We start from the raw sequence: 13,847 nt of genomic DNA on the forward strand, positions 1-13,847 counted from the left end.
CAGGTTTAACGACTCTTGAACATGCAACATATAATGGTCCATGGGAAAACAATCCGTATTCAGATCTATACCTCATGATTCTAATGATTGCCCTTGAGCTTTGTTGATGGTGATTGCTAATCGACGATTCCCTGTGTCGCCATCGTCATTTATATATCCCCCTGAGCCCCCCGGCGTCCCTGTTGTAGTTGTGTCCCTGTGTCCCGGTCGTCATGTCCCGGTGTCCCGGTCGTCATTGGTGTCCCGGTCTGTATATACATTCGTTTTTGAATTGGTCTTTTTTTAGGTTTTAGTTTTTTACCTTTTTTTAGTTTTTTTTTCTTTTTTTTAGTTTTGTTTTTCTCCTTTATTTTTTTTCCGTTTTCATTTTATTTTCTTTTTTAGTTTTTTTTAGCTTTTTAGCTTTTTTAGTTTTTTATTAGTTTTTAGTTTTTTTTCTTTTTAGTTTTTTGTAGTTTTTACCTTTTTTTTAGTTTTTAATTTTTTTTTACTTATGTCCTGGTTGTCATTTATACTCCCTGTGTCCCGGTCGTCATTTGTGTCCCGGTGCTTTGTTGATTCCTTGTGTCCCGGTCGTCATTTATATTCCCTATGTGCCGGTGTCCCGGTCGTCATTTGTGTCCCGATGTCCCGGTCTGTAATTTCGTCAGTCGAAAATATGACGTCAGTCGACACAGAAACATGACGTCACCTGACAGACAGATCCACAGACAACTTATTTTTATATAGATAGATTGTATGTTTATATGTTCATATGCATATGTTTATATATATGTATATGTATGTTATGTTTGTATGTATATATACTATGGTTATATGTATATTGATTGTGTATTGATTTTAAGTCGATGCTGTTAACCTAAAAGCTAAGATTTAAATAAGTGGAAAGTGTTTAAACTTGCGTTCTTTAGCAGCGAGTCGCGGTGAAATATTTCCATATCGGGTACAATGAAAATAATTATGTCTGGCGATAAATTGTCTTGAAGAGATTTCATTGGAAACAATTTTACATTGATATTAATATTTCGAAATGAAGCTGTTCTGATTTCTGAATACATTACTTACGTATGTACAAATCTACAAAAAAAATAAAATAAATTGCAATACCTTCCTATAAATTTATGCTAAACCATATAAAAAAAAACACCCACTTAAAAGTTTGTTTGCAAATTAAGCATGGTCTAGAGATAAATAACCTACTAGAATTTGATATTCCACCGCATTAAGCTGCCCTAAACAAGGTGATGAGTGTCTCATTATTTATTAAACAAAAAACGAATAATTTATCATTTAAAAAAAAAAAAACGAAGTTTTCATGATGGAGACAAAGATCAAACTCAAACTTGAAACGAACAATAATTATTGCTTCATATTATATTCAACATATACTGCTTTCCAGAAGCTACTTTCCAGGAAGAAAGTAAAAAACTTTCCAGGAATAGTTGAATGCTAAACTGGAGAGTTTAAAATCTGGCAATGTAGAAAATGGATGGAATAATTTTAGGAAATTAGTTTGTGAGGTCTCTGATCGTGTTTTTGGGAAGAGAGTCAAAAACGCAGCTAGGAATGTTAGTGAAAATGCCTTATGATTAATAGAGAGGAAGAAGGCCTAAAGAAGAATTATTTGAGAATTATGGGAAAATAAGAGGAATGTAAATAAAGTGGAGAAAGCATTACAATATAAATTGAGGAGGTATGAAGTGGAGGCCATGGACAAAATTGCCGAAAATCCAGAATTGACAAAGAATATGGTGGTTGTGAGGGTAGAGATAAGCCACTGAAGATTGTGAACATTATTTTTGAGGAAGGAGAAGTACCTTGTGATTTTTAGGAAAATTCAAATTAATCTCTCCATAAGAGAGTTGATAAGAATGAGTATGGTAATGATAGAGGCATTAACCTGATTTCCGCTTGAAGCAAAATTATTTAATATGATGATACTTTTTAGACTTATAGATGCTGTAGACAAAGTTTTAAGATAAGAACAGTTTGGTTTTAGGAAATTTAGAGTATATGTCAGTTCATAATTGAGAAGTACTTGAGTCATCAATCTCCTTTAGTCTTTAGCCTTATAGATTTTGAGCAAGCGTTGGATACAGCTGATAGAAGAGTTTTAGTGAACATCATATCCTTATATGCTATACATGATAAATACATTAAAGGATTACTGCTATGTACGAGAATAACATTGATGCGTTTAAGCTAGGAAATGAGGTTAGTAGCTCGTTTTGTCTTAAATCAGGACTTAAGCAGGGTTGTGTTCTACATTTTTATCATTTTGATGGAGTTCATCCTAAGGAATACAACAAAGGCAATGGAAGAGCACGGAATTAAATGGGGAAGTAAAACTTACCTATACTTAGATTATGCTGATGATTTAAGCATCCTAGATGAAAATGTTAGCATAATGAAAGAATTTTCAGAGGTTTCGCGAATTTTCAGATTAGTTTTAAGAAGGCTAAGTCGTTAAGATTAGGAATAAGTGAAGATGGAGAGGTGATGTTGGGTAATGAGAAGATCGATCAAGTGTGCAGTTTCACTTACCCAGGTAGTGTTATTAGTATAGACGGTGGGTGGAGTGAAGACGCTGAAAGTAGAATAGCCAAGACCGTGGGTTTTTTTTTATACTTGAAATAAGTTTCGAAGAATAGGAAGATCAGTATGTGAACCAAGATTAGAATATTGGAAGCTACAGTGGTAACAATGGTCAACTATAGCTCTGAAGCGTTTCGAAAAACGGAGGAGGATTTGCTAGATGTTTTCCAGAGAAATTCTCTAAGGATTTTTTGGCACCCGATTGACTGACGTATCTCAAATAGCAAGCTCTATGAAAAATATGGTTCAATCCTGCTTTCTAGGGCTATAATGGTTGAAAGAATGACATTGCTAGGATATGGTCTGTGGATGGAGGGTGACAGATTGCCAAAGATCATCCTTGTAGGCCAACCACCTAAGGCCAAACGAAAATCAAGTAGTTCCAAAACTAAGGAGGGAGGAGGCCGCAAGGGAAGATTAGAATGTAAGAGCTCTGAGCGTAGATGTGTTCACCTTAGGTGGCTTGGTGCTGTAGTGAGTTGTTAGTAGCAGTAGTATATACAATGCGTATCTACAAAAACTAGCCTAAAGACAAATTCTGCGAAATTAGTGGTTGGTATTGTTTGGAATTTGTCTTGGATAGTACATTATAAGACAGAAGTGAAGCAGGGATGTGCCAGGTCACCTAAATTAATGAGTATTTATTTACATAGTTTGTAAAAGTTTCTGGAAGAGAAGGGAGCCCGAGTTTTGACGCGGGATATGTCAAGAATGGGCATGCTCCTTGTGGCAGAAAAGGAGTTATAGATTCAGGTTCACGTCTTAGTTGCAGATACGCGTCAGAAGTTGAATAGAAGCCAATGAGTTTACTACAGGAATATTTATTAAGAAAGAAGCTTGAGTTGAATCTTGAGTAACCCTAGTGCTACTAGTCCTAATCCTTGAGTTGTCCTACTGCTTAAGAAGAAGTGCCAATTAAGTGAGAAAGATAAAATTATTTTGAGAGGTGGAAAAGTTCAAATTCGGTAAGAACTAAAAAATCTAGAGTGACCTGTAAAGTAAAGGGTAAAACATTTTGTTTTACATTAGTATCTAGGTAGGGAATATAGGAGATATAGGGATACAGAATAATATTCTTAGGAATAAGGTAGTATCTGTGATGCATCATGCATTGAAGTTTTGGAATATCAGAAAAGTGACAAATTAGAAATAATATAGCTAGGATATTATAAGAAATGGCTAAGAATAAATGAAAACATAAATTGTTCAGTAGTTAGAGAAGACTTATGAATTTTTTCGCTAAGAATTTGTAGGTTAGTGAATAAGATTTGATTCTGAGAATTTATTGTGAAGATCTTTTGAGTGCAGCTACTTTAATCAGCTTATTTAGAACCTCTTAGAGTGGAGTCTCTTAGTTCATGGCCGTTTCAGGTAAGGAACAGTCTACAAGATCGTAGAGGGTAGAAGCGTGGAACAATGGATTAGATATAGATAATGGGGTGGCAAAGATGACTTAAAATGTTCTATGAGATCAGGAGGTATAGGTTTGGCAGCATTGAAGATGCTTTTCGGATTCCCTGCACCTCTATGCAGTGGTAAGCGAGACAGGAGGTGAATGGTATTTCTTTGAAGGTGAATTTAAGAAAGGAGGGGGTTAATGTATATAATTGAATTGAAGGTGAGTAATTTACCACTTGCGACAAGAAGGAAATATTCTAGGGAGGAGGCAAGGACAGGATGATTCTTACTTTTGTCCTCTGTGTGAAGGGTCTGGGTCATATGATATGTGAGTGTAAAGAATTGAGTGAGTTGCGAAAGGAAGTGCATGGAGAGTGTAGTTCTGATGAATGATGGCTGGTGAGTTGAGTGATTAATGAATGTTTTGTAAGCTCTGAAAGGTTAAGACGATATTTCAGGCTAGCAATGGAGCGCATAAATATTTGTTCATGGTTTTGCAGTTTCTTTGTTTATGCAGTATTATTTAATTAAAATCGAAGTTTTCATTTCCGTGTTTCTATGGTCTCAAGGCTTTTAGGGTAATAAGATCTATTATTAGAAGTGTTGTCATAGGGAGATACATATCAGTTTATTTGAGCTAATTTTGTAGATACATGTTGCAAAAACTGCGAACAATTAGTTCGTTTTCAGTTTCAACTTTGCTTTCTGTATTCATAAAAAATAACATATTTTTCTTTAAATTAAATTTTGTTCGTTTTTAGTTTTATTAAATATACGCAATAAACCAGTATAAGCAGTTGGTTTTGCAATAAAAAAAGGGTGATAATTGGGGAAGAGGGCTGGGGAGCAATTGTTCCTGTAGATTTTTTTTTATTTTTTCCCTTGAACAAAACGATCTTTAGCGAACTTAGGTAATGAAATTAAAAAAGTGAACATGAATTTTAAGTTAGGGCATTAGATTTTTTTTTTCTGGGAACATTTTTTCAGACTTTTCAGTCATTGTTTGGAGGAAAAGGATTATTATATCTTGACAGACCATCAAATAGTGTTTATTTCGTGGCTATCTCTTTATGGACCTTGAGAAACCCTCCCTCCGCTCCTCCTCTGTATTAGTTGCTTGTACACATATATTAATATTAGAATACATGGAATTCACAAGACTGGAAAGTATATGAAAAACACGGAACTTATCAAGTTCACTAAAGGTCAGTGCCCTTTGGAGGGGGAAGTGGTGGAAGTAGATACTTCAAAAAATCAATGGGGGGGCTGATGAATAATGCGTTGAGGCCGCACAAGCTGACAAGACAGGAAAAACCAAAAAGAGTACAAGATTTTGTCGGTGGGGATTTAGAAGAGGGGTGGATTTTACATAAAACTTTCAAATAGTTTTTATTTGATTGACTATTTCAGAATTTTCAATTAATGGCATTAAGACCCAGTTTGGTCAAAATTGTCGTTTTGGGACAGGAAATGGTGAGCTGTAAACCTCCATTTAACGGTTTTGGACCATTCTGAATCGATCGGTTCCGAACCATTCTGAATTTTTGATGTTTTGTTGCACAGACTGGCCAAAAACGGCACTTAACTGTGGGGCTATAACTCTTATTACTTAAAATGGACACTAGATATTATGGTTTTTGTTCAAACTAACCCTCTCCCGACATTTTAGGATCTTTGAGTCTTTACGGTCGCCTCTAAAAAAAAAAAAGATAGATAAACATATGTCCGTGAACTTGCTTCTGGCAAAAAATACAAAATTTCACGTTTTTGTATATAGGAGCTTGAAACTTTACAGAAGGGTTCTCTGATATTTTGTATCTGATGGCGTGATTTTCATTAAGATCAGTTGATGTTTTGGGAATATTTCACCCTTTTTTGACAATGAAGCTTGTAACTTTTGATGGGTAACATTTAACTTGATGAATTTTATATATTTGGCATAAGTATCAAAATTAGTTTTTTTTTAAATGTATATATTGTTATTAAGACTGTTTTTTAGAGTTTTGCTTTTTATTGAGCTGCATCGCCCTTTACTTAAAGTTTGTTGCCCCAAACTGTTTGATATCCTCTCAAGGTCTCGTTTGCTTTATCTTTACTAGGTTACAGCTACTGTTGCAGCAATGATAATATGGAACAAAATTATTCTTCTCTTTTTTTCAGGAATGATAATGTCACATTGATGTGTGTAAGGAGGACACGTGCTATGCCCCTCCCCCGTGAAATACCACGCGTTTTTCTATAATTACTTAGATTTTTCATGTAATTCTCCTGTTTTGTTTTTTATTTCTTATTCTGCCATGTTCCACCGTTAATATTTTTCTTGCCAATACCAATTATGATTCTTTGAAAACTCTTGAATTTAAAAATCTAATTAGTTTTTCATCATCGAGGTGTCTGTGTAGTAATTTCAAAGTTTGTTCTCTGTAGAACTTTGGCCTCCAAATTTGATAGTTTAAAGGGGGTAATTCTGGAAAAAAAATGAGGTATTTTTAACTTACGAACGGGTGATCGGATCTCAATGAAATTTGATATTTAGAAGGACCTCGTAACTCAGATCTCTTATTTTAAATCTCAACCGGATCCAGCGTAAATGGGGGGGGGGCAGTTGGGGGAGGGGGAACCGGAAATCTTAGAAAATACTTAAAGCGGTGAGATCAGGATGAAACTGGATGGGAAGAATAAAAACCTGTATAAGATACATGACTGACATAACCGGACCGGATCTGCCATCTTTTGGGTTGTTGGGGGGGGGGGTAATTATGAAAAACTAAACAAAATGAGGTATTTTTAACTTACGAACGGGTGATCGAATCTCAATGAAATTTGATATTTAGAAGGATATCGTGTCTCAGAGCTCTTATTTGAAATCCCGACCAGATCTGGTGACAGTGGGGGGGGGAGCTTAAAACTTGGAAAACACTTAGAGTGGAGGGATCGGGATGAAACTTGTTGGGAAAAATAAGCACAAGTCCTAGATACATGATTGACATAACCGGAACGGATCTGCTCTCTTTGGGGTAGTTGGGGGGGGGGTTGATTCTGAAAAATTAGAAAAAATGAGGTATTTTTAACTTGCGAATGGGTGATCGGATCTCAATGAAATTTGATATTTAGAAGGATATCGTGTCTCAAAGTTCTTATTTTAAGTCACGACCGGATCTGGTGACATTGGGGGGAGTTTGGGGTGGGAGAACCTAAAATGATGGAAATGCTTAGATTGGAGGGATCGGGATGAAACTTGGTGGGAAAAATAAGTAGAAGTCTTAGATACATGATTTACATAATTGGAACGGATTTGCTCTATTGGGGGGGGGGGTAATTCCGAAAAATTAGAAAAAATTACGTATTTTCAACTTACGAAGGAGTTGTCGGATCTTAATGAAATTTCATATTTAGAAGGACCTCGTAACTCAGATCTTTTATTTTAAATTTCAACCGAATCCAGCGTAATTGGGGAGGGGGCAGTTGGGGGTACCGGAAATCTTTTAAAATACTTAAAGCGGTGAGATCAGGATGAAACTGGATGGGAAGAATAAAAACCTGTCTAAGATACTTGACTGACATAACCGGATCTGCTCTCTTTGGTGGAGTTGGGGGGGGGGTAATTTTGAAAATTGAGGTATTTGTAACTTACGAAAGGGTGACCAGATCTTAATGAAATTTGATATTTAGAAGGATCTTGTGCTTTAAAGCTCCAATTTTAAATTCCGACCAGATCCTGTGACATTGGGGGGATTGGAGGGGGAAACCGGAATTCTTGGAAAACGTGAAAATTGGGGTATTTTCATCTCACGAATAGGTGATCGGATCTTAATGAACTTTGATATTTAGAAGGAATTCATGTTTCAGAGCTCTTATTTCAAATCCCGACCAGATCTTTTGACATTGGAGGGAGTTAGAGGGGGAAATCTTGGAAAACACTTTGAGTGGAGGAATCGGGATGAAGCTTGGTGGATAGAATAAGCAAATGTCCTTGATATGTGATTGACGGAACCGTACTGGATTCGCTCTCTTTGGGAGAATTGGGGGGAGGGGTTCAGTGACTTGGTGAGTTTGGTGCTTTTGGACGTGCTAGGACGATGAATATTGGTAGGCGTGTCAGGGAGCTGCACAAATTGACTTGATAAAGTCGTTATCCCAGATTCGACCATCTGGGGGGCTAAAGGGAGAGGAAAAATTGGAAAAAATTAGGTATTTATAACATACGAGTGGGTGATCGGATCTTAATGAATTTTGATATTTAAAAGGACATCGTGACTCAGAGCTCTTATTTTAAATCCTGACCGGCATTAAGCCTCTTATTTTCCTTTTAATTCAATCTGTTGGTTCATAGAATTTTGTTAGAGCTCATACCATATGATCACTTGGCTCTTAGCTCTTCATGCCTCGTCACAAGTGCCATATGAGCTCTTAGCTCTTGTTTTTTATCTCTTTTTTTTTAGATTCGCCGTAAAAGTTGTGCAAGGATAACTGTTATAACTTTATGTTATATTATCGACAAAATCACAAGGCCTATAATACCAGTTAAAATAAAATAGCAAAGAAAAAATTGTGAATGTTGGAAATTTTCATTATCAAATTCAGCATAAAAAAGTTGCACTGTGCTAGAGTCTTACTGATGAACGAATGAAAAAAAAATGTAAAATAGAAAAACAAATGACAAAACCACCGAAGATGTTTTTCAGTCTGTGACTGTAAAACAGAATGAAGTATATATTTTGTCCGTTCCTTCTTATCTAGCAAATTTGTTTTCTTACAATGTGTCTTTTAAACTGCTTCACCTTCGCCCATGGCTTCTCATCTAAGAAATTTTTTCTTACTGAATGTTTTTTTCAAATTGCTTCACTTTCGCCCATTGCTTCTCATCTAACAAATTTGTTTTCTTACAATTTGTTTTTCAAATTGCTTCACCTTCGCCTATTGCTTCACCTTCGCCTATTGCTTCTCACCTAACAAATTTGTTTTCTTACAATTTGCTTCTCATCAAACAAATTTATTTTCTTACAGTTTGTTTTTCAAATTGCTTCACCTTCGCTCATGGCTTCTCATCTAAGAAATTTTTTACAATATGTTCTTCACATTGCTTCACCTTGCATTGCTTCTCATCTAACAGATTTGTTTTCTAAAAGTTGTTTTTTAAATTGCTTCACCTTCGCCGATGGATTCTCATCTAAGAAATCTTTTCTTACAATTGGTTTTTCAAATTGCTTCACCTTAGCCCATGGCTTCTCATCTAACAAATTTATTTTCTTACAACTTTTTTCAAATCGCTTCACCTTTGTCCATTGCTGCTCATCTAACAAATGTGCTTTCTTACAATTTGTTTTTCAAATTGCTTCACCTTCGCTCAATGCTTCTCATGTAACAAATTTATTTTCCTACAACTTTTTTCAAATCGCTTCACCTTTGTTCATTGCTGCTCATCTAACAAATGTGCTTTCTTACAATTTGTTTTTCAAATTGCTTCACCTTCACCAATTGCTTCTCATCTAACAAATTTGTTTTCTTTCAATTTGCTTTTCAAATTGCTTCATCATCGCCCATTGCTTCTCATCTAACAAATTTGTTTTCTTTAAAGTTTGTTTTTCAAAATACTTCATCTTTGCCAATTGCTTCTCATCGAACAAATTTGTTTTCTTACAATTTTTTTTTCAAATTACTTCACCTTCGCCCATTGCTTCTCACCTAACAAACTTGTTTTTTTTTTACAATTTAAATGTCCAGTTGCTTTATATTCACCTATTGCTTCTCATCAAGCAAATTTATGTTCTTACAATTTTTTTAAACTGCTTCACCTTTGCCCATTGCTTCTCATCTAAAAACTTTGTTTTCTGTCAATTTGTTTTTCAAATTGCTTCAGCTTCGCCCATTGCTTCTCATCTTATAAATTTGTTTTACATTTTTTTTTTCAAGCGCGAAGGTCCTTGTCAAAATATCCGTTTTGCTTCCTTTTTCCGAAACACTGGCTGAATATCATCCCCGTTTATTTTGTTCTATTCTTTCCTCGTATTTTTTTCTGTTTTTCATTAGTTATGTATGGCCCAGTGTGCTCATAAAACCTATTTAAATATCAGAGTTTCAATTTCAAGCCACAACGAAGCTTATTTTCATGTCAAGCAAAATTCCACCAACAAGCGAGATATTTTTCTGCTTCATTGGCCATTGTTGGGTGCGTGGAACTTGGGTGTGCTACCAGGAGAATGCAAAAGCAAAAGTTATGAAGGCTGAATAAAAATTAATTAAGAAGCTGATAATACTTGTCCATCGCAAATTTCGAGTTTGTGCCAGAAAATATCCCAAGCCACTTCACCTATTCAGTTTCAAATTCTACATTTTCAGTGTTGTCTTATAGGATTTAGATTAGCAGCCTATGTGAACCATCTTGGTTCTTAATATACCTGGTCTGCTCCATCAGTGTTTGCAGCAAATTGCTTGATACATCCATATAACCTTAAAACTATAAGCATAATTAAAGTTTTAGGAGCTGAAAATTATGTATATCAGTGTAATTACGAGAATTTTCTTAGGTGGTAAAGCGATTGATGGATAGAAACGGACTAGACCCAGATGCTGCTTGGAAAAGAGTTAAAGTGCAGTTTTCAAACCAAGAAAGATTAAAGGTTGCAGATATTGTCTTTTCAACCTTATGGGAGCCAGAATTCACACAGAAGCAAGTTATGAAAGCCTGGGATGAAGTTGAAAAGGTTTTGAAAAGTTCTAGTCTCTGAAAATGGTTCCAGTGGAAAGTAATATCTTAGATAGTTCTGTGTTGATCGTAAAAGGATTTTGTAACAATTATTCTGTAAGCTGTAGGGGTGTTAGAGACGACATTTTGGGAGTGCCGTGTCCTTCGAGATTTTTTTACATTAATAAAATATCAGCCGAAATTTTAACTTGTGCATGGAACCTACGCGGGTCTGAATGTCTCAAATCAATCAGAATTCGATGATTTTTTGAAAATATACTGGATTATTGGTCACAGAATTCAAAGGGGTTTTCTGTGGAATTTTATGATTCGAGAAAATCCAAGACGGGAAAAAAATGAGGTAATTCATAGATAGTGAAAAAGAAAAATTCAGTCCAAACCGCTGCTCAGCCATCTTCAGCGCAAAGAGAATAAAAAATGTAGAGGAGGACATACCGAACAGTACAAAATAGACATGTCTGAAAACAAAGTAAAAGAATGCAGCAACATTCTTAAGTAAACAGCAAAATAACTCTTTAAAACTAAACCCCTTGGTTATCTAACTGTATTGCATTGTCATGGTTAGTTGTTGCCATGTCAAAACTTATTAAGAAGATTTTTTCGAAAGAAATTGTGGCAAAATCTGGGAAAATTCTATTAAAATTGATTAATTATATTGGAATATACTATATCTATTAAATTCTATAGGAATTGGTCCCACTCCACCACTTAAGAAAGCTATCGAAACGCCCTGTCTGCAGTAGCTCGAGAAAGACTGATTTTCGGTCACGGAACAATTGGACAATGATGTATGTTCTATCAGATCTAAAGTATACCTGAAGCCACCATTTTCCTGATTTTCTTTATGACTGGTTATAAGTTCAATTAACCTTTAATTGCCTGCTTTGGGGGAGGGGGTAGGTTCCTCATTTGTTGGAACAGAGAATTTGATAACTTTGGGTGTCAGAGAAGATTAAACCGATTAGGTATGTAAACCGTGCGTAACTTCATGCCCCCCCCCCTCCTTCTGTCTGGCTGCTGATAAACTGAAATTGCTTCCTCTCTAAGGAGAAAATTGTTTTAACCATTATCTCCGTCCAGGAGGGAAAAGCATACCTCCGCACGGATTTGGTAGGTGAAATAGAGAAGCAGAACTTTTTGTTTCACAATTGGGATTATGAGAGACATTTGTTTTTCAAACTTCTTTTTAAGAGGGCCGCTGAGTCCTCCCCAGGGGGTGAGGAAGCTGGACGCTCTAAAAACATAAATTGAAATGATGCCAGAATATGAGCCACTGTGGCTAGGACGCTGGTAAGTCAATCTGCATTATTGTCAAACAGCCTCTTACAATCACGGGAGGCCACTGGGAGAAGCGGAGATATTCATAGTGAAGGTGCCAGAATCTTGGACCATTGTTAGAAAAGTCCTGGAGCAGGAGAGTCAAAAGAGCCAAACTCCTTGTCGATAATGACGTAAGCATTGCTCTCAGAGCATGTATTTATCATTTAAAAAATGTGAATAGTTGGAAATTATCCTCGTATTGTTTTAGAAATTTAGCAGCTGTAATTGTGAAAAATCTTATTGGTCATGAAGATGTAGTTTTTAGTGCAGTGTCTACGCCACACGATGAAAGACACTGCCAGAGAAGGTATTGCAACTAGCAGAATACCGTAAAGATGAAGGAGTTTCTATAATTCCATCGTGTGATGCAAATACGCACTATACTTTATAGGGAGACGTAGTAGAACAGGGAGTCCTTTTGTGGTTCTCGAATTTATGGATGGGGAGATCCTCGTCCGTTGCATCCGGGACTTGACACTTATTTTTGTGAAAAGAAGAAGAAGAGAATTGTTGGAATTAATATTTGATCGCTTCGTTTTGTGTGTCTGTGTGTCTTTTCGTCAGCCTTTGTGTGTATCTATGTGTCTTTTTTCTGTCTGTCTATGTGTCTTTTTTTAGTCTGTTTGTGTATCTGTGTGTCTTTTTATTTCTGTCTCCTTGTCTATGTATCTTTTCCTTTTTGTTGTTGTGTCTTTGAGTTTTTTTCTGTATATCTGTGTTTCTATGTGTCTTTTTGTCAGACTGTCTATATGTCAATGTGTCCTTTTTCTGTCTGTATGTATGTCTGCGTGTCTCTTGTAAGTCGGTGTCTGTGTCAATGTGTAATTTTTCTGTCTATTTTTCTATCCACGTACCTAAGTCTCTTTTTCTGTTTGTGTCTCTTTTTAGGTTTGTGTCTGCTTTTCTTTTTGTGTGTCTGTCTGTGAATGTTTTGTCCATCTGTTTGTGTCTTTGTGGGTCTTATTGTCTGTCTATGTGTGTGTCTAGGTGTTTTTTTCAGTCTGTTTCTCTGCGTTTCTTTTTTTGTCTATTTGTCGGTTTGTGTTTGTGTCTGTGTGTCTTTTCGTATGTCTATCTGTTTGTCTATGATCCGTTTTGTCCGTATGCCCGTCTGTCTATAGTTCTTTTGTCTGTCAGTGCGTATATGTCTTCTTTCTGTCGGTCTGTGTGCCCATGTGTTGTTTTTTATGACTCTCAGTGTAACTATTTGTCTTTTTTATTGTCTGTTTGTGTATGTATACTTTTTGTTAGTGTGTCTATGTCTGTTTTTTTCTCTCTGTGTGTCTATGTGTCTTATTGTGTTTCTGTCTATGTGTTTGTTTGAATTTTTTGTTTGTATGTCTGTGTGTCTTTTAGTCAGTCTATCTGTGTGCCTGTGTGTCTTATCATATGTTTGGCTGTGTCTATATGTCTTTCTGTCCGTCTGTCTGTGTGTCTTCTTGTCCGTCTGTCAATGTTTCTGCCTGTCTCTGTGTGTTTCTTTATGCTTGTGTGGCTGTGTGCCATCGCCAGTTTCTGTGTCAGTATGTATTTGCGTTTCTGCACCCCTGTGTCTGTATGTCTGTGTATCTTTTTTCTGTCTTTCTATGTGTCTTTTTCTATGTCTGTCTGTGCATCTTTTTTTGCATGTGTCTATGTGTCTTTTCTCTGTCTATGTTTGTGTCTCTATGCCGCTGGATCTGTGTATCTGTGTGTCTTTTTGTCTGTCTATATGGTGTCTATGTCTGTTTTTTCTGTCTTCCTTTGTGTCTTTTCATGCCTCTCTCTGTGTGTTTGTGTTTTTTTTGTCTGTCTGTCTATTTGTCTGTGTGTCTGATGTGTGTGTATT

General features: G+C 36.0%; 1 protein-coding gene across 4 annotated transcripts in view; it reads left to right on the forward strand.

Annotated features, from left to right (window-relative positions):
• The window catches only part of LOC136039228 (bifunctional coenzyme A synthase-like), a 55,920-nt gene extending 45,040 nt beyond the window's left edge, over positions 1 to 10,880 (forward strand). The window contains exon 6 of one of the 4 annotated variants that reach the window (XR_010620393.1): positions 6,154 to 6,564. Coding sequence is in view for 2 of the 4 variants with exons in the window: in XM_065722767.1 (XP_065578839.1) it covers positions 10,521 to 10,721 (201 nt within the window). In the remaining 2 variants the exon portion in view is untranslated. Of the gene's footprint in view, positions 1 to 6,153; positions 6,574 to 10,520 lie in introns of those variants that run through there. The other 3 variants (XR_010620394.1, XM_065722768.1, XM_065722767.1) reach the window with 3 other exon arrangements.
• The last annotated feature ends 2,967 nt before the right edge of the window (positions 10,881 to 13,847 follow it).

Source organism: Artemia franciscana, chromosome 19 (assembly GCF_032884065.1).
Source record: "Artemia franciscana chromosome 19, ASM3288406v1, whole genome shotgun sequence".
Taxonomy (NCBI): Eukaryota; Metazoa; Arthropoda; class Branchiopoda; order Anostraca; family Artemiidae; genus Artemia; species Artemia franciscana.